This window comes from Siphateles boraxobius, unplaced genomic scaffold (assembly GCF_051911475.1).
Source record: "Siphateles boraxobius isolate OS27281-9 unplaced genomic scaffold, OSU_SipBor_1 125, whole genome shotgun sequence".
Taxonomy (NCBI): domain Eukaryota; kingdom Metazoa; phylum Chordata; class Actinopteri; order Cypriniformes; family Leuciscidae; genus Siphateles; species Siphateles boraxobius.
The window spans coordinates 436,207-457,674 of record NW_027508728.1 but is presented as its reverse complement, the minus strand read 5'-3'; the positions used below and the strand labels follow the sequence as shown (position 1 = coordinate 457,674).

At 44.9% G+C, this 21,468-nt stretch overlaps 1 protein-coding gene across 1 annotated transcript; it reads right to left on the bottom strand.

The window, feature by feature from the left end:
• Positions 1-6,067: 6,067 nt before the first annotated feature.
• sap30l (sap30-like) lies at positions 6,068-21,456 on the bottom strand. Its single transcript, XM_077225061.1, has 4 exons — positions 21,010-21,456; positions 14,861-14,983; positions 8,755-8,853; positions 6,068-6,655 (listed from the first exon to the last, which is right to left on the bottom strand). The coding sequence occupies exons 1-4, from the start codon at positions 21,193-21,195 to the stop codon at positions 6,527-6,529; spliced, it is 537 nt and encodes a 178-aa protein (XP_077081176.1). The 5' UTR covers positions 21,196-21,456; the 3' UTR covers positions 6,068-6,526.
• Positions 21,457-21,468: the final 12 nt, after the last annotated feature.

The window sequence follows — 21,468 nt, the reverse complement described above, 5'->3', positions numbered from 1 at the left end:
TGAGCCTCAAAGCACACCACGTTTTAGTCCGCACAAACAACATTTCGTTGGTGGCATATATCAACCGCCAAGGCGGTCTCGGTTCAGGCAGCCTGTACTCCTTGGCGAGAGACCTCCTTCTTTGACCGCAAGCCAACTTGAGCTCTCTGAGAGCAGTGCATATCCCCGGCATTCAGAATCTGGGTGCGGATATGCTTTCTCAATACAACACTCCCTTAGGCGAGTGGTCTCTAAACGACGGTTCTCTGATATGGAGTGTTTTCGACAAGGCCGAGGTCGACCTTTTTGCCTCGAGAGACAACACGCACTACGCAGTGTTCTTTTCGAAGAGCAGGGACGCGCTGGCCCATCCCTGGCCCAGCCGTCCCTTGTATGCATTTCCCCCTGTTTCCGTGATTCCCCAGGTCATCAAACAGGTCAGGGAACTGGGATGCCCAGTCCTCCTAGTGGCCCCCCTCTGGAAGTCCAGACCATGGTTTCCAGAGCTGGTTCAGATGATGGACGAAGTCCCATGGCCTGTCTCACTGAGGAGAGATCTCCTCACACAGGCGGAAGGGATGATCTGGCACCCTCGTCCCGACTTAGGGGCCCCACATGTGTGGCCCCTCAACGGGTACCCGGGGACCTCCCTGTGAAGGTCATGAACACGATTGCTAGAGCCCCAGGCGTCTCTATGCCCTGAAATGGTCAGTGTTCTCCGACTGGTGCTCGGTTAAACACTTTGAACCCCAGTCATGCGAGGTATCAGTGATTCTCTCCTTCCTACAAAAGTTGTTAGACGCGGGCCATTCCCCGTCCACGGTCAAAGTATATGTGGCAGCCATAGCAGCTTATCATGCTCCGGTGGCTGGCCAATCGCTAGGGAGAAATAACTTGGACATACGGTTCCTTAAGGGGGCCTGGAAAATGAACCCTTCTGTACCATCTTGGGACCACTCCACAGTCCTGGGGCCCTGAGGGGTCCTCCATTTGAACCGCTTCAGTCGATTAATCTTAGACCACTTTCGCTAAAGACTGCTCTCCTGCTGGCACTGGCATCTATCAAGCGAGTGGGAGATCTGCAGGCGCTCTCTGTGACCCCCTCATGTTTGGAGTTCGGAATAGGTGACTCCAAAGTTACTTTCAAACCCAGACATGGCTATGTCCCTAAGGTGCTCTCAACACTGTTTAAAGCACAGGTGATTACACTATTAGCTCTTCCCACTTCCGATAGGGATGGGGAGGCTAATCTACTTTGCCCTGTTAGAGCTTGGTTTGCCCTATAGGCACTAGAGCCAATTCAACTAGAGAAATGGCCTCGTCATGGGCGTGGTCTTCTGGGTTTCCTATTCAGGACATTTGTGCGGCGGCCGGTTAGTCCTCGCCCTTCACATTTGTGAGGTTCTATAATATGGAGGTCCCTTCCCTGCAGGCGAAGGTCCTTTCTGTATGATTAGACTCGACAGGGTCCATTCTTATCTATGTGTTAGGTCACTGTTCATAAGCACACTATCCCTTGCTATAAACCAGCTTTGGCTGTTTTTTTGTCCATATGTATAATCAGACCCGAGTAGGGTGACCAGAAGTCCCGAAAAATTTGGGACAGTCCCAAAATCTAAGCTGTTGTCCCGAATCCCGAATCTGGCCCTGATTGTCCCGAAAATTATACTAAAGCAAAATCTTGAGTAGTTATTGTCTGATAAAACATTAAAAACTGTCCGTGGAGGTTGAGTCCTGAAGTAAGTAAGTAAGTTGCAGCAGCCGCAAGCTCAGTGAATGGACGTGCAGGCCATGAACAATGACTACATAATAGACAACAACTCAATTTGTTATTAATGCAATTATCTAATCAACCAATCACATGGCAGTTGCTTCAATGCATTTAGGGGTGTGGTCCTGGTCAAGACAATCTCCTGAACTCCAAACTGAATGTCAGAATGGGAAAGAAAGGTGATTTAAGCAATTTTGAGCGTGGCATGGTTGTTGGTGCCAGACGGGCCGGTCTGAGTATTTCACAATCTGCTCAGTTACTGGGATTTTCACGCACAACCATTTTTAGGGTTTACAAAGAATGGTGTGAAAAGGGAAAAACATCCAAGTATGCGGCAGTCCTGTGGGCGAAAATGCCTTTTTGATGCTAGAGGTCAGAGGAGAATGGGCCGACTGATTCAAGGTGATAGAAGAGCAACTTTGACTGAAATAACCACTCGTTACAACCGAGGTATGCAGCAAAGCATTTGTGAAGCCACAACACGCACAACCTTGAGGCGGATGGGCTACAACAGCAGAAGACCCCACCGGGTACCACTCATCTCCACTACAAATAGGAAAAAGAGGCTACAATTTGCAAGAGCTCACCAAAATTGGGCAGTTGAAGACTGGAAAAATGTTGCCTGGTCTGATGAGTCTCGATTTCTGTTGAGACATTCAGATGGTAGAGTCAGAATTTGGCGTAAACAGAATGAGAACATGGATCCATCATGCCTTGTTACCACTGTGCAGGCTGGTGGTGGTGGTGTAATGGTGTGGGGGATGTTTTCTTGGCACACTTTCGGCCCCTTAGTGCCAATTGGGCATCGTTTAAATGCCACGGCCTACCTGAGCATTGTTTCTGACCATGTCCATCCCTTTATGGCCACCATGTACCCATCCTCTGATGGCTACTTCCAGCAGGATAATGCACCATGTCAAAAAGCTTGAATCATTTCAAATTGGTTTCTTGAACATGACAATGAGTTCACTGTACTAAAATGGCCCCCACAGTCACCAGATCTCAACTCAAGAGCATCTTTGGGATGTGGTGGAACGGGAGCTTCGTGCCCTGGATGTGCATCACACAAATCTCCATCAACTGCAAGATGCTATCCTATCAATATGGGCCAACATTTCTAAAGAATGCTTTCAGCACCTTGTTGAATCAATGCCACGTAGAATTAAGGCAGTTCTGAAGGCGAAAGGGGGTCAAACACAGTATTAGTATGGTGTTCCTTTAGGTGAGTGTATATATATATATTATATGAATCCTGGCTTGTTTCTGTGAGCCCTGGGTCCTGGGGTTCAGTTGCAGCCAGTTACTTATGGTGCAGCGTTTTACATTGCGTCCCCAATGCGTATAGCAACGCAATACAAAGTGACCGTTCTCGAAAGGGAACATACTCGGTTACTATCGTAACCTCGGTTCCATGAGAGTGGGGAACAAGTATTGCATAGCCTGCCGCACTGTAGTAAAATGGCAAGTTGTCGCTTCAGTCGATTTAAACCTGCTATAATGGCGAATTTGGGTTCCCATAGGCTCTCTATAAAGGTTCTCTATATAGGCTCTCCTTCGCCATTGGATTGTTCAGTTACCCCAGTAAGCCTCTCACTGTGCAGCTGAAATGCGTTTTACATAAAAGCTTCAATAATCTGAGGAAAAGAGTTTGCCCACTGAGTATAGCTACGCAATACTCGTTCCCTACTCTCAGGGAACCGAGGTTACGATAGTAACCGAGTACGTTTTTCCCGTTTAAATTTTTCTGGATTCCGTTTTATTCTGGACTCCATAATTGTAGTTATCAAAAAGCATGTCTAAATATTTTAACAATTTATTAAATGTTTAACAACATTACATATTTAGGGCCCTATAAAATGATTTAAAGGGATTTGATTTTGAGCTGAAGTGAAATAAATGCAATAATTGCCAAATACAGACTTTTCATTTAATACTTTAGTACCGCTTAATACAGCATCTGTTTGTTCAAGAATAAAATTCAACATAAGCCTATACTATCAATGAAGTGGGGTCTACGTTTTTTTATCAGTTTTATTTTTATAAATATGACACAACATAACATCGCGACTACATGAAAAGAGATTTTACTGTTAGAAAAAACATTTGTGCGCTTTAGTGGAACTGAAGGCGTGAGAATAAACACGAAACACGCGTGATCGTTGTCATGTGGTGGATTCGCCCAATTGTGGAACAGTTGTGTCGTCATCAGATCGACTGCACAGAATAAATCAGCCTATCGTCACTCTCTCCTCCCCAATCACGAGGGCACGCACCCTACTGTTGATTGGCTCACTCTCCTCCCCATCATGAGTGGATACACCCCCTACTGCTGATTGGCTCACTCTCCTCCCCATCATGAGTGGATACACCCCCTACTGCTGATTGGCTCACTCTCCTCCCCATCATGAGTGGATACACCCCCTACTGCTGATTGGCTCACTCTCCTCCCCATCATGAGTGGATACACCCCCTACTGCTGATTGGCTCACTCTCCTCCCCATCATGAGTGGATACAGCCCCTACTGCTGATTGGCTCACTCTCCTCCCCATCATGAGTGGATACACCCCCTACTGCTGATTGGCTCACTCTCCTCCCCATCATGAGTGGATACACCCCCTACTGCTGATTGGCTCACTCTCCTCCCCATCATGAGTGGATACACCCCCCACTGCTGATTGGCTCACTCTCCTCCCCATCATGAGTGGATACCCCCCCTACTGCTGATTGGCTCACTCTCCTCCCCATCATGAGTGGATACACCCCCTACTGCTGATTGGCTCACTCTCCTCCCCATCATGAGTGGATACACCCCCTACTGCTGATTGGCTCACTCTCCTCCCCATCATGAGTGGATACACCCCCTACTGCTGATTGGCTCACTCTCCTCCCCATCATGAGTGGATACACCCCCCACTGCTGATTGGCTCACTCTCCTCCCCATCATGAGTGGATACACCCCCCACTGCTGATTGGCTCACTCTCCTCCCCATCATGAGTGGATACACCCCCTACTGCTGATTGGCTCACTCTCCTCCCCATCATGAGTGGATACACCCCCTACTGCTGATTGGCTCACTCTCCTCCCCATCATGAGTGGATACACCCCCTACTGCTGATTGGCTCACTCTCCTCCCCATCATGAGTGGATACACCCCCTACTGCTGATTGGCTCACTCTCCTCCCCATCATGAGTGGATACACCCCCTACTGCTGATTGGCTCACTCTCCTCCCCATCATGAGTGGATACACCCCCTACTGCTGATTGGCTCACTCTCCTCCCCATCATGAGTGGATACACCCCCCACTGCTGATTGGCTCACTCTCCTCCCCATCATGAGTGGATACACCCCCCACTGCTGATTGGCTCACTCTCCTCCCCATCATGAGTGGATACACCCCCTACTGCTGATTGGCTCACTCTCCTCCCCATCATGAGTGGATACACCCCCTACTGCTGATTGGCTCACTCTCCTTCCCATCATGAGTGGATACACCCCCCACTGCTGATTGGCTCACTCTCCTCCCCATCATGAGTGGATACACCCCCCACTGCTGATTGGCTCACTCTCCTCCCCATCATGAGTGGATACACCCCCCACTGCTGATTGGCTCACTCTCCTCCCCATCATGAGTGGATACACCCCCTACTGCTGATTGGCTCACTCTCCTCCCCATCATGAGTGGATACACCCCCTACTGCTGATTGGCTCACTCTCCTCCCCATCATGACAGGATACGCCCCCTACTGCTGGTCGGCTTACTCTCTCTCCTCCCCATCATGACAGGACACGCCCCCTACTGCTGATTGGCTTCAAGTGTGTTGTGGCGTTTGGTCTGTTTCTCAGACATCGCTCACTGTATGTTCAGTCAGGTGAAAAGGTGTTCATTTGTGATGTTTTTACTTCTTATGTCACTGACCCATAAACAACTCATTTATGTTCATATTTATTTGAAATGTGAATCACTCATATTCCCCAATGATTGAAATTACAATTTACCTCTGGACATGCTGTATATATGTATGTGTGTGTGTGTATATATATATATATATATATATATATGTATATGTATTAATATATTAGTGTCGTCAAACAATAATCACATCTAACATAAAAGTTTGTTTATATAACGTGTGTGCAAGTGTATATACACACACATACGTGTATAAAAAATATATAAATACATACACTTAATATAAACAAACTTTTATGTTAGATTTGATAAATCGCGATTAATCGGTTTGACAGCATTAATACACACACGATCATGTGAGATGCCACAGGTGGAATGCATTTAAAAATAATAAACAAAAATATTAGTAGTGCCACAAGAACTGTATTTACTCCGCTTATTTCAAACAAAGAAAGGAAGAAAACTAACATTACAATCTACAAAAAATGCAATATAGAGCAGATATACAGCAGTCATATAAAAGCAGAGACACGGAGCCAAAAGCAACAGAACAGAAACAGAAACGCCCTCTACGGCAATGTGAAGGACACCGGCTCTTCGGGAGGTTTGGCATTAGCAGTCATTCAGTGTCTCTCATGGTTTCATTCAGGTCCTCTCTGTGATGTTCGTCACTCAAACAGCGGTGGTTTTATTGGTGTTTGGCACAGAAGTTGAAGCAGTTTCCCATCATCATCATCATCATCATCATGATCTGCAGTGACTCCCACACGTCACCTGATGTTGGACACATGTACAGAAAGCATTCAAACAGGGATGTAAAGCCAGCTAGCACGAGTCGAGACACGCGTGTGTATCCCAGATCTTATTCCACTTGTTTGCTTCCTTCTGACTTCTGGTCCAGCCGGCTTTTACTGCTCTTCACCATATAAATAAAGTATGTGAGCGTTTCCTTCTCGTTGACTGGAATATTCCGGAAGTGACGGCTCACAGTCTGGAGAAGAAAAAAACACACAAATATTACTAACACAAGCATATAGTGAATTCTGCGTACACTGCTGAATGCTGGATTCTCATTGGCTGACAGATATGAAGGGTATTCCTGTCGCCAAGGAAATCTTATACAATACTTCACTGAAATTGCATTATTATGCTCACTCCACTAGTTATGAAGTGTTTTGAGAAAGCAGATACACTGTAAAACAATTATAGCTGTAGATTAGACTTGTGTGGATTTAATTTCACTGCCGTTCGAGCGTTTCGGATCGGGAAGATCTATGTTTTTGAAAAGTCTCTTCTGCTCACCGAGGCTGCATTTATTTGATTAAAAATACAACAGTAATATTGTGTAAAGATTCCATTTCAAATAAATGCTGTTCTTCTGAACTTTCTATTCATCAAAAAATCCTGAAACAAAATGGTACACAACTATTTCCAACATTGATGATAATCATAAATGTTTCTTGAGCATCAAATCATCATATTATAGTGATTTCTGAAGGATCATGTGACACTGAAGACTGGAGTAATGATGCTGAAAATTCAGCTTTGATCACAGGAATAAATTACACTTTACTATATATTCACATAGAAAACAGCTGGTTTACATTGTCATATTTAACAAATTTTTTTTTTGTATTTTTAATCAAATAAATGCAGCCTTGGTGAGCAGAAGAGACTTTTCAAAAACATTACAAATCTTACCGGTCCCAAACTTTGCAAATCAGGTTTATTGGCAAAATTCACCGACTTTCAGCTGTTTGCAATGAAAAAATCAGACTAAAGTAATTGAAATCGCTCAACACAACAAAATTTTCAAGTGGTTTCTCCAAATTAAACTGAAAATGACTTCTGCAGTTTCAAAATTATTCACCCCCCTGAATATAATCCCTCACAACAGCCCAAATCTGCAGAATGGGTGTTGTCTAATTAATCAAGGGCTTCATTAGCTGCACCAGGTGTGCTTGAGCTAGAACACATGAAATATCTGAACTAGCGAGGTTTGACTGCAAGTTAGAAATATGGCTAAATCAAAAGAATGATGCAAAAAGTTAAAAGAAGATATTATCGCCCTTCACAAGGAACAGGATACAAAAAGATAGAAGGCACTAAATGTTCCTCGAGACACCTCTGGAAGCATAGTTGGCGAGTTTGAAGTTAAAGGAACAGTGGATACACCTGGACGGGCAGAAAAAGGCAGATATCAACGTCTGGAACCAGATTTCTGAAAAGCAGAATCAGAGAAACCCTGGAGTGACTGCAGAAGATCTGGTGGCCACAGACACTGAGGTCACAGTAAAGCTCGTACTAAACATGCAAGAACTCCAGGACTACACCACTACTGACTAGGGCTGGGACAACGCGTCGACGTATGCGCGTCGATTCGTCAGACCTAAAACAAAGATGGCGGCGCCGGAGAGTAGTAGCAATACGAGTGGCTCCTCAGACTATCAGAAGTGGAAGGTGGCACGCACTCGTTCCTCTAAAGTACACACACACAAACGTGTCAGTATCGAGTTCTCTTTCGAGTTTGAACAAACCATAACACACACATTATGCCAAACTGTCCGTTTTGTCGAGTGTCCTCATAATAGCAGTCTTAAATTAGTAAAATAAAGTATTTTATTTTAGGGTTAGGGTTAGTGGCAGCACAGTCACATGACCTTAACCCAGAGGCAATCTGTGGTGGGATTTGAAGGCGACGGTTGCAAACCCAAGAGTATTCCTGAACGGGAGGCCATTGCTCATGAGGAACGGCTCGGATCCCTCAGAGCTGCTGTCTGATTATAGCCGACATCTCACTTGCAGCAAAAGTGTTCTCTACGCAGAGCTAAAGATGCTTGCCATGAAGGGGTGAAACATTTTCAGACTGAGGAAGTCATTAAAAGTTGCGTTTTCAGTTCTATTCGTGGAAACCACTTGAGACATTTGTTGTGTTGAGCTGTTTCACATCACTTTTGTTTGATTTGTTCATTGTAAACAGCTGAAAGTCTGTGAATGTTGCTAATAAACCGGATGTGCAATGGGGGGGGTGTATGAAATGTAGATTTGTGTTAGTTTTTGAAATTGATTATATCGAGTTTGGGTCAGTACCTCTGCTAGCTGGGCTTTGTTGAGTCCAGGTCTGGTCTGGATTTTGTAGTGCCTCTTGTAGCGTCTCAGTGTGTTGACCTGCAGCTGGAACAGATCCACCTGACCCAGAACACACACATCAGTGCAGTTACAGTCACACACACACATCAGTGCAGTTACAGGTCACACACACACATCAGTGCAGTTACAGTCACACACACACATCAGTGCAGTTACAGTCACACACACACATCAGTGCAGTTACAGGTCACACACACACATCAGTGCAGTTACAGTCACACACACACATCAGTGCAGTTACAGTCACACACACACATCAGTGCAGTTACAGTCACACACACACATCAGTGCAGTTACAGTCACACACACACACATCAGTGCAGTTACAGTCACACACACACACACATCAGTGCAGTTACAGTCACACACACACATCAGTGCAGTTACAGTCACACACACACATCAGTGCAGTTACAGTCACACACACACACACACACACACACACACACAAGTGCAGTTACAGTCACACACACACATCAGTGCAGTTACAGTCACACACACACATCAGTGCAGTTACAGTCACACACACACATCAGTGCAGTTACAGTCACACACACACACACACACACACACACACACACACACACACACACACACACACACACACACACACACACACACACACACACACACACACATCAGTGCAGTTACAGTCACACACACACATCAGTGCAGTTACAGTCACACACACACACATCAGTGCAGTTACAGTCACACACACACACACACACATCAGTGCAGTTACAGTCACACACACACACACACACACACATCAGTGCAGTTACAGTCACACACACACACACACACACACATCAGTGCAGTTACAGTCACACACACACACACACACACACACACACACACACACACACACACACACACACACACACACACACACACACACATCAGTGCAGTTACAGTCACACACACACACACATCAGTGCAGTTACAGTCACACACACACACATCAGTGCAGTTACAGTCACACACACATCAGTGCAGTTACAGTCACACACACACACACACACACACACACACACACACACACACACACACACACACACACACACACACACACACACACACACACACACAGTTACAGTCTCACACACACACACACACACATCAGTGCAGTTATAGTCACACACACACACACACACACATCAGTGCAGTTACAGTCACACACACACACACACACACACACACATCAGTGCAGTTATAGTCACACACACACACACATCACTGTAGCAATCCCAGCAGCCTCTGCTGCATCAGGGCTCGCCCATGCTTCCCGTGCCAGTGGGTACAGAAATATTTTATATAAAGCAAATCACTATTTGAGAATTGGACGAAAAGACAAGCCTTTTCACTAGCGATGCTCCTGTTAAACAGTTATCACATGATGGAATCATGTGGGCTGACAGGCTCAGCTAACCCAGGCCACTGAATTAACCCTCGTAGCTCACAGATTCAACATGTCGAGTCGGCCAGCGGGACTAAACCCGCCCAATGCGTCTGTGAATGAAGATTAGGTCTGAAAGATTACTGAAAGAGTCTATGCGTTCAGCAATAACAATATAAAATTGAACTTTTAAGAAGTAAATCATAATTCTATGGCTTATGACCCAGAATCCTCTGTGGAGACTGGAGAGTAGGGCTAGGCGACGAAACGCTATCGTATTTATGGACTGTTCACCATTGCCTGTAACGCTATAAAAAATGTTCGATATAGCGCTAGTTATTTTCATTAAAATGCGCGAATAGCTGGCGCGACCATCACAACATCACATGGCAAACGCAATGAAAGCGGAACTAAACTGCGCTACTCATTATTTTGCGTTTCACGGATCGTTTATCAGTTCGGACCGTCAACATCAGTGCAGCGCGAGCCGATCCTGATCCAGCGACACTGTTACACAGCGCTAGGAGATCCAGTGAGAATCATTAACACTTCTCCGTTATTAACGGATCAAACAGCGCTGACGTGGAAACAGGAGAAACATGATCCATGAATGAGCTAGTTACAGCTTTAAGTCCACGGATCAGCAACATTCACCATGATTTACTGTAGTAACACTCACTGTAACCATGGAAGATTGGCAGGAATAGTAAAATGCTTTCAACTACATCACACATCTTTTTCCAGCACTTCAAAACTCAAATATCATCATATTTAAAGTGATGTCAAAAACATTATTTGTTCATCCTTCAAAGATTACCCCCATTCATAAAACTAAAAGTTTCAATTCTCTTTTAATAAATATATATATTTTTTTAAATCAAGGAAAATTCTCTGGTATTTCTTTCTTTTTGCTGTAACAAAAACGCACCGAGCCGTGACACCAGTGTGTCGTATCGAACCGTTGTTTTGTGAACCGTTACACTCGTACTTATCACAGATGTTGATCTGCCTCAAAGTTTACACTTTTACACTGCACTCATTTAGTAACATTTTATATTAGAATAAGAGTTTCTTAAGCACTTACTTTTTTATCTTAATATAAGACAAAGAATGTATTTTTGTTTACATTTTATTTTTGCCTTAATAATGTGGATAAATAATAAAAAACAGTGATTTAAATTCAAACTTTTCTACTTGTCTAAAAAAAAAAAAAAAGGTTATTAAAAAAAGTCAATAATTACCGATACTGAACGATATGAAACATTATCTCGTGATATATTGTTTACCTTTATCGCACAGCCCTACTGGAGAGGAAACCATTACTGACCAGTATTTGGTCAATACAATGAATCAATGCCATTGGTCTCTATGAGGTGACGCATCAGCCTTAGCTTTAGCCACGAGCTTCTGCGTTAGCCACGAGCTTCAGCGTTAGCCACGAGCTTCAGCGTTAGCCACGAGCTTCAGCGTTAGCCACGAGCTTCAGCGTTAGCCACGAGCTTCTGCGTTAGCCACGAGCTTCTGCGTTAGCCACGAGCTTCAGCGTTAGCCACGAGCTTCAGCGTTAGCCACGAGCTTCTGCGTTAGCCACGAGCTTCTGCGTTAGCCACGAGCTTCTGCGTTAGCCACGAGCTTCTGCGTTAGCCACGAGCTTCAGCGTTAGCCACGAGCTTCAGCGTTAGCCACGAGCTTCTGCGTTCGCCACGAGCTTCTGCGTTAGCCACGAGCTTCTGCGTTAGCCACGAGCTTCTGCGTTAGCCACGAGCTTCTGCGTTAGCCACGAGCTTCAGCGTTAGCCACGAGCTTCAGCGTTAGCCACGAGCTTCAGCGTTAGCCACGAGCTTCAGCGTTAGCCACGAGCTTCTGCGTTAGCCACGAGCTTCAGCGTTAGCCACGAGCTTCTGCGTTAGCCACGAGCTTCTGCGTTAGCCACGAGCTTCAGCGTTAGCCACGAGCTTCTGCGTTAACCACGAGCTTCTGCGTTACCCACGAGCTTCTGCGTTAGCCACGAGCTTCTGCGTTAGCCACGAGCTTCTGCGTTAGCCACGAGCTTCAGCGTTAGCCACGAGCTTCTGCGTTAGCCACGAGCTTCAGCGTTAGCCACGAGCTTCTGCGTTAGCCACGAGCTTCAGCGTTAGCCACGAGCTTCAGCGTTAGCCACGAGCTTCAGCGTTAGCCACGAGCTTCAGCGTTAGCCACGAGCTTCAGCGTTAGCCACGAGCTTCAGCGTTAGCCACGCGACGCATTGCTGCTCAGCTGAGCTTTTGAAAAGATGAGCTCAAAGTTAAAAGTAAATATTAAACACCTGGTTTCATTACGTCAATCTTTGAATGAATCTGCATTTTTTGTCATTTTCATTGAATGAACGGTTTAATAACTCAAAGACAGTCCCTCACCGCCACCTAGTGGTGTAACTGGACTGAGTGACAGCCTGGCCAGAACACGCAGAGACGAGCAATGCCGATGCTGGTGACATCAGCAGAAAGCCTCTCGTAAAGTGAGATTCGAGGATAGGAACTAACTGTTATACATATAAAAATAGCCTAACGAGCTTATTATCCAGTTTATGTCTGTTATGTGGACCCTTTGACATTCTCTTCTGTTTCCTCCATTTTAACAGTGTTTAGTTTCGGTTTCATTACTGAACATGTAGTTGTTTTCGTGCCTGTTGTTCGTTTTGTAGAAGAGGGTCAAAAATTACAGAATCATTATTATATTTTTAGACAGAGTTTGGCAGGTCTATTAGTGAACTATCTGTTGACTGTCTATCTTTGTTTCATTATGCCAACAGTGAGTTTAAAAATGGGGAAAAGCACAGTGTTATTTTCCCCAAGTTTGCATGCCTGTAACTCAAGTAATACAGTTATCTCAATATCCTTTAGATTGTGGTTTTTAACAAACATTTCTTTTAGTATCTTCATTTTAAAGGCCCTATATGGTTTAATCCCAGAGATATGGAGATCTTAATGCGGCTCCATGAGTAAATTAGTACACATTTTCATTGGCCAAAAACCAAATGTGAGTCACATTGCACACTTTATTCTTTAAACACAATGTTTAAAATGCATCTTGTTTCCCTCTATCAAAACAATTCTATACAACACACCTCTGGATGCCAAAAATACACGGAAATGGTCAAGTTGAGGCACATTAACTTGACCTCAAAAGTGTATTTATAAGAATCTATATTTGAATCAGTTTCAGGGGAATTTGAAAGAAAGGATTGTTTGTTTTAACAGCTTCTGAAGTTGCAGTATCATAACTACATGTAACCGCATTGACATCCCTATATCAATGAGATTGAACGAAGATCCCCAAATAAAAGTTTTATAAAAACAAGAATCTAAAATGACATTAAGATATCTTTAACACTTCTTGAATTAAACTTTAAGACACGTAAACTTCAGAAAATGTGTTGTTTTTGGCACTCAGAGAAGTGTTTTGCATTCATTTCTTCTGATAGAGGGAAACCAGATACATTTCTAGATTCAGTGTTATTTGTTCTTCAGACATTCTACTTTAAACAATAACTATCAGCGGTTTAAAAAGTTACCTACATTTAAGTTTTTCGATCACTGAAAATGGGTCAAATTCAACAATTTGTGTAATTGCGTCTGTGTAAGCGCTCGCTGAAGAGCGTCATTGATGTACATTTACAACATGTTTTTGAAGCGCTGATCCTTGTAGCCAATCACAGACATATATGATGAGCGTGTGAACACAACGGCCAATCAGAGGCGTTTACGATTCCGCTCAACAGCGCATTTTTTTAATTTCAGTACCGAAGTTGGTACTTTTGACAACACTAATGTCACCCACATTTGGTTTTGACCACTGAAAATGTGTATATAATTTACCAATTTACACATGGAGCCGCATTAAGATTTCCATATCTCTGGGATTGAACCATATAGGACCTTTAAAATGAAGATACCAAAAGTAAAAGTTTGTTAAGAACCAGAATCTAAAAGGATATTAAGATATGTTTAATACTTCTGGAGTTACAGGCATGTAAACTTGGTGAAAATTACACAAGTGCTTTTTCCCATTTTTGAACTGACACCATTGACATATAATGCAACAAAGATTGCTAAAGTCAACAGATTTCATTATAAACCCACTAATCTCCGTGTAAAAATCTACATTTTTAGTCGAGACGAATGATGCGTTTGCAGTGTGTGCCGCTAGACCTAAAAAGCCCTGAAAGGACAGAGGATTTTAAAGAGGCCATATTGTGCCCTTTTACACTGAAGTCTTGCTGTTGTTTCAGGCTCTACTAGAACAGGTTTTCCTGCTTGAATGTTGATTATTTTCCTCATATTCTCCATTGTTGCGGCTCCTCTTTTCCCAGTCTGTCAGTAACGCTCTGTTTACTTCCTGTCTCTATGAAGCTCCTCCTTCTGAAAAGCACACTGTGCTCTGATTGGTCGGCTGGATCAGTGTGTTGTGATTGGTCGAGCGCTTCGAGTGTGTTTGGGAAATGTCCCGCCCCTTACCATAACCGCCAGTTTAACACACTACTAACTAACTCAACCAGGCCACGTCACAAAATTCCAATAATGAGGAATATTGTGACGTGTTCGTTCCCGGAAGAAACTCAAGACTACACTGAGGCGTTTCAGGAGTTCAGAAACACTGGTATATTACCTCGGGGACTTCGACATCATGATCAGGTGACTCTCCGCCGTCATCGCTGGTCTTCCTCTTGCGTTTGTTGCGAACGCTCTGGATGAAGTTCTTGTGGAAGTCACAGATGTACAAATGCCGAACCTACACGGAAAACAAGGTTTAGGTCTCTTTAATATGCAGGAAACTGGACTCAAGCACATATTATGAAACGACATTTAACACACACTCTGGAAGTGTGTGAGTGGTTGCATTTGTTCATGGCTGTCAGTGTTTGCATTTACAGACTGAAAATGCAGTTTAGAAAACTATATTATATTTAAAGAGCATCATGAAGACGCCTGGAAGTGAACGGCAGATCATGAAATATAAGGTTGGGTTCAGGGTTTAGTAGCATTATTACCCAGGCGTGGCGTATCAATAAGTAACATTACTGGTGTGGGTATTGAAAGTATCGATACTCAAATAAACAAGCACAAAAGTGGTTGAAAAACGGCTCAGTGTCTGACAGAAACGGCTCAGTGTTTCAGTGTTTGACAAAAACGGCTCAGTGTTTCGGTGTTTTGAGTGTTTGACAGAAACGGCTCAGTGTTTGAGTGAAGCGGCTCAGTGTTTGAGTGTTTGAGTGAAGCGGCTCAGTGTTTGACAGAAGCGGCTCAGTGTTTGACAGAAACGGCTCAGTGTTTGACAGAAACGGCTCAGTGTTTGACAGAAACGGCTCAGTGTTTGACAGAAACGGCTCAGTGTTTGACAGAAACGGCTCAGTGTTTGACAGAAACGGCTCAGTGTTTGACAGAAACGGCTCAGTGTTTGACAGAAACGGCTCAGTGTTTGACAGAAACGGCTCAGTGTTTGACAGAAACGGCTCAGTGTTTGACAGAAACGGCTCAGTGTTTGACAGAAACGGCTCAGTGTTTGACAGAAACGGCTCAGTGTTTGACAGAAACGGCTCAGTGTTTCAGTGTTTGAAAAAAACGGCTCAGTGTTTCGGTGTTTTGAGTGTTTGACAGAAACGGCTCAGTGTTTGAGTGAAGCGGCTCAGTGTTTGAGTGTTTGACAGAAGCGGCTCAGTGTTTCAGTGTTTGACCGAAGCGGCTCAGTGTTTCAGTGTTTGACCGAAGCGGCTCAGTGTTTGAGTGTTTGACAGAAGCGGCTCAGTGTTTCAGTGTTTGACCGAAGCGGCTCAGTGTTTCAGTGTTTGACCGAAGCGTTTCAGTGTTTGACCGAAGCGGCTCAGTGTTTGAGTGTTTGACCGAAGCGGCTCAGTGTTTGAGTGTTTGACCGAAGCGTTTCAGTGTTTGACCGAAGCGTTTCAGTGTTTGACCGAAGCGGCTCAGTGTTTGAGTGTTTGACCGAAGCGTTTCAGTGTTTGACCGAAGCGGCTCAGTGTTTGAGTGTTTGACAGAAGCGGCTCAGTGTTTGAGTGTTTGACCGAAGCGGCTCAGTGTTTCAGTGTTTGAGTGAAGCGGCTCAGTGTTTCAGTGTTTGACCGAAGCGGCTCAGTGTTTGAGTGTTTGACAGAAACGGCTCAGTGTTTGAGTGAAGCGGCTCAGTGTTTGAGTGTTTGACAGAAGCGGCTCAGTGTTTCAGTGTTTGACCGAAGCGGCTCAGTGTTTCAGTGTTTGACAGAAACGGCTCAGTGTTTGAGTGAAACGGCTCAGTGTTTGAGTGAAACGGCTCAGTGTTTGAGTGAAACGGCTCAGTGTTTGAGTGAAGCGGCTCAGTGTTTGAGTGAAGCGGCTCAGTGTTTGACCGAAGCGGCTCAGTGTTTGAGTGTTTGACAGAAACGGCTCAGTGTTTGAGTGAAGCGGCTCAGTGTTTCAGTGTTTGACCGAAGCGGCTCAGTGACTTTTACCAGTGATTTTATTTAAAAAGAAACGTAATGCACTATATTGGACAAATAACGCATGTTAGCGAATAATAGTGTAGTAGAACTACAACATATTTATACTGAACGTTAAAAGTTCATATTATCATGTTTTATTCTGAAACCAATGTTAATCCGGGTCAGTGGCAGCGAGGGTTGTAACCGTACAGAGAGAACGTAATGAGCATTTCATTATTTTATTTACAAGAATCATCGTCAAATACTCTGACTGAAACTCATAGGAGTTTAATACAACCTGTCCAAATAAAAGTTGAAATAATGACTGAAATGTATTAATTACTATTGAACAATAGAATAGTCAACTTAAAGTTATAACAACAACAATAATAAAAGTTTATTTAAACATTATTTAAGAAATAATAGTTTGTTGTCTGTTTTAATTTACTAAACCTCTGTTTACTCTGTTGTTAAAAAGTTTTCAACAAACCACATGTTCAACCAGAAAACCCTCTGTTTTCATTCAAGGTCATTGTAGCTGATGATTATAATAATAATAATAATAATGATGATTGTTTAATACCGTGAAAACGCGATATTTTCTGAGACGATTATCTTACCGTGAAAATCTCATACCGTAATAACCCTAGTGGCAGCAATTCATGAAAATCAACCATGGTTTTACTACAGACAGTGGTTTCAACTACAGTTTTTGTAGATTTCCATGGTTACCACTGATAATAATCATAAATGTTTCTTGCCCATCAAATCATCATATTATAGTGATTTCTGAAGGATCATGTGACACTGAAGACTGGAGTAATGATGCTGAAAATTCAGCTTTGATCACAGGAATAAATTACACTTTGCTATATATTCACATAGAAAACAGATGATTTACATTATAATAATATTTCACTGTTTTTACTGTATCTTTGATCAAATACTTTCGGCGTTAGTAATACGGCTCGGCGTTACAGTGAAGCGGCTCGGCGTTACAGTGAAGCGGCTCAGCGATACGGCTCAGTGTTTGAGTGAAGCGGCTCAAAGTTACAGTGAAGCAGCTCGGCGTTTGAGTGAAGCGGCTCGGTGTTTGAGTGAAGCGGCTCAAAGTTACAGTGAAGCGGCTCGGCGTTACAGTGAAGCGGCTCAGCGATACAGTGAAGCGGCTCAAAGTTACAGTGAAACGGCTCAGTGTTTGAGTGAAGCGGCTCAAAGTTACAGTGAAGCGGCTCTGTGTTTGAGTGAAGCGGCTCAAAGTTACAGTGAAGCGGCTCAAAGTTACAGTGAAGCGGCTCAAAGTTACAGTGAAGCGAATCGGTGTTTGAGTGAAGCGGCTCGGTGTTACAGTGAAGCGGCTCGGCGTTACAGTGAAACGGCTCAGTGTTTGAGTGAAGCGGCTCGGCGTTACAGTGAAGCGGCTCGGCGTTACAGTGAAGCGGCTCAGTGTTTGAGTGAAGCGGCTCGGCGTTACAGTGAAGCGGCTCGGCGTTACAGTGAAGCGGCTCAGCGATACAGTGAAGCGGCTCAAGGTTACAGTGAAGCGGCTCAAGGTTACAGTGAAGCGGCTCAAGGTTACAGTGAAGCGGCTCAAGGTTACAGTGAAGCGGCTCAGCGATACAGTGAAGCGGCTCAGCGATACAGTGAAGCGGCTCAGTGTTTGACAGAAACGGCTCAGTGTTTCAGTGTTTTGAGTGTTTGACAGAAACGGCTCAGTGTTTGAGTGTTTGACAGAAACGGCTCAGTGTTTGACAGAAACGGCTCAGTGTTTGACAGAAACGGCTCAGTGTTTGACAGAAACGGCTCAGTGTTTGACAGAAACGGCTCAGTGTTTGACAGAAACGGCTCAGTGTTTGACAGAAACGGCTCAGTGTTTGACAGAAACGGCTCAGTGTTTGACAGAAACGGCTCAGTGTTTGACAGAAACGGCTCAGTGTTTGACAGAAACGGCTCAGTGTTTGACAGAAACGGCTCAGTGTTTGACAGAAACGGCTCAGTGTTTGACAGAAACGGCTCAGTGTTTGACAGAAACGGCTCAGTGTTTGACAGAAACGGCTCAGTGTTTGACAGAAACGGCTCAGTGTTTGACAGAAACGGCTCAGTGTTTGACAGAAACGGCTCAGTGTTTGACAGAAACGGCTCAGTGTTTGACAGAAACGGCTCAGTGTTTGACAGAAACGGCTCAGTGTTTGACAGAAACGGCTCAGTGTTTGACAGAAACGGCTCAGTGTTTGACAGAAACGGCTCAGTGTTTGACAGAAACGGCTCAGTGTTTGACAGAAACGGCTCAGTGTTTCAGTGTTTGACAAAAACGGCTCAGTGTTTCGGTGTTTTGAGTGTTTGACAAAAACGGCTCAGTGTTTGAGTGAAACGGCTCAGTGTTTGAGTGAAGCGGCTCAGTGTTTGAGTGTTTGACAGAAGCGGCTCAGTGTTTGAGTGAAGCGGCTCAGTGTTTGACAGAAACGGCTCAGTGTTTGAGTGTTTGACAGAAACGGCTCAGTGTTTGACAGAAACGGCTCAGTGTTTGAGTGTTTGACAGAAGCGGCTCAGTGTTTGACAGAAGCGGCTCAGTGTTTGACAGAAACGGCTCAGTGTTTGACAGAAACGGCTCAGTGTTTGACAGAAACGGCTCAGTGTTTGACAGAAACGGCTCAGTGTTTGACAGAAACGGCTCAGTGTTTGACAGAAACGGCTCAGTGTTTGACAGAAACGGCTCAGTGTTTGACAGAAACGGCTCAGTGTTTGACAGAAACGGCTCAGTGTTTGACAGAAGCGGCTCAGTGTTTGACAGAAGCGGCTCAGTGTTTGACAGAAACGGCTCAGTGTTTCAGTGTTTGACAGAAACGGCTCAGTGTTTGAGTGTTTGACAGAAACGGCTCAGTGTTTGACAGAAACGGCTCAGTGTTTGAGTGTTTGACAGAAGCGGCTCAGTGTTTGACAGAAACGGCTCAGTGTTTGAGTGTTTGACAGAAGCGGCTCAGTGTTTGACAGAAACGGCTCAGTGTTTGACAGAAGCGGCTCAGTGTTTGACAGAAGCGGCTCAGTGTTTGACAGAAACGGCTCAGTGTTTGACAGAAACGGCTCAGTGTTTGACAGAAACGGCTCAGTGTTTGACAGAAACGGCTCAGTGTTTGACAGAAACGGCTCAGTGTTTGACAGAAACGGCTCAGTGTTTGACAGAAACGGCTCAGTGTTTGACAGAAACGGCTCAGTGTTTGACAGAAACGGCTCAGTGTTTGACAGAAACGGCTCAGTGTTTGACAGAAGCGGCTCAGTGTTTGACAGAAACGGCTCAGTGTTTGAGTGTTTGACAGAAACGGCTCAGTGTTTGAGTGTTTGACAGAAACGGCTCAGTGTTTCAGTGTTTGACAAAAACGGCTCAGTGTTTCGGTGTTTTGAGTGTTTGACAGAAACGGCTCAGTGTTTGAGTGTAACGGCTCAGTGTTTGAGTGTAACGGCTCAGTGTTTGAGTGAAGCGGCTCAGTGTTTGAGTGTTTGACAGAAGCGGCTCAGTGTTTGACAGAAGCGGCTCAGTGTTTCAGTGTTTGACCGAAGCGGCTGTGTTTGAGTGTTTGACAGAAACGGCTCAGTGTTTGAGTGAAGCGGCTCAGTGTTTGAGTGTTTGACAGAAACGGCTCAGTGTTTGAGTGAAGCGGCTCAGTGTTTGAGTGAAGCGGCTCAGTGTTTGAGTGAAGCGGCTCAGTGTTTGAGTGTTTGACAGAAACGGCTCAGTGTTTGAGTGAAGCGGCTCAGTGTTTGAGTGTTTGACAGAAGCGTCTCAGTGTTTGACCGAAGCGGCTCAGTGTTTGACAGAAACGGCTCAGTGTTTGAGTGAAGCGGCTCAGTGTTTGAGTGTTTGACAGAAGCGTCTCAGTGTTTGACCGAAGCGGCTCAGTGTTTGACAGAAACGGCTCAGTGTTTGAGTGAAACGGCTCAGTGTTTGAGTGAAGCGGCTCAGTGTTTCAGTGTTTGACCGAAGCGGCTCAGTGTTTCAGTGTTTGACAGAAACGGCTCAGTGTTTCAGTGTTTGACAGAAGCGGCTCAGTGTTTCAGTGTTTGAGTGAAGCGGCTCAGTGTTTCAGTGTTTGACAGAAGCGGCTCAGTGTTTCAGTGTTTGAGTGAAGCGGCTCAGTGTTTCAGTGTTTGACCGAAGCGGCTCAGTGTTTGAGTGTTTGACAGAAACGGCTCAGTGTTTCAGTGTTTGACAGAAACGGCTCAGTGTTTGAGTGAAGCGGCTCAGTGTTTGACAGAAGCGGCTCAGTGTTTCAGTGTTTGACCGAAGCGGCTCAGTGTTTGAGTGTTTGACAGAAGCGGCTCAGTGTTTCAGTGTTTGTGAGAGGCTTACGCTCTTGTCGATGTCCAGCTTGAGTTTCCTCTGCGAGATGCTCTTCTGGATGCGCTTGCTGAAGGACGCGTTCCCCGCCGGACGCCCGCATCGCTCCCCGTCCTCGATCAGACAGCAGCTCTGCCCGAAGAACGGCGGCGCTGGCGGCCCGTCGTGGCTGTCCTCCTCCGTGCTGAACCCGTTCATACCGGGCAGAAGCGACGCGACGTCAACGCAGTTTAACGAGCTCGACGCGCTGCGAACCAACGGACAGAGAATCTCAGCAACACTGCAGATCCGGGCCGCTAAAAAACCCGCGGCTTCACTGGATCACCGGACTCAGTCCCGCGAGCAGAACCGAACGTGTGTGCGCGGGAACTGCGGATCTGACGCGCGCCGAACTACCGAGCAACAGTCGAGCTCATCTCAACAATGTACGCCGTACAATGAAACATGTCCTGAGAGAAACCGGAAGCTGTG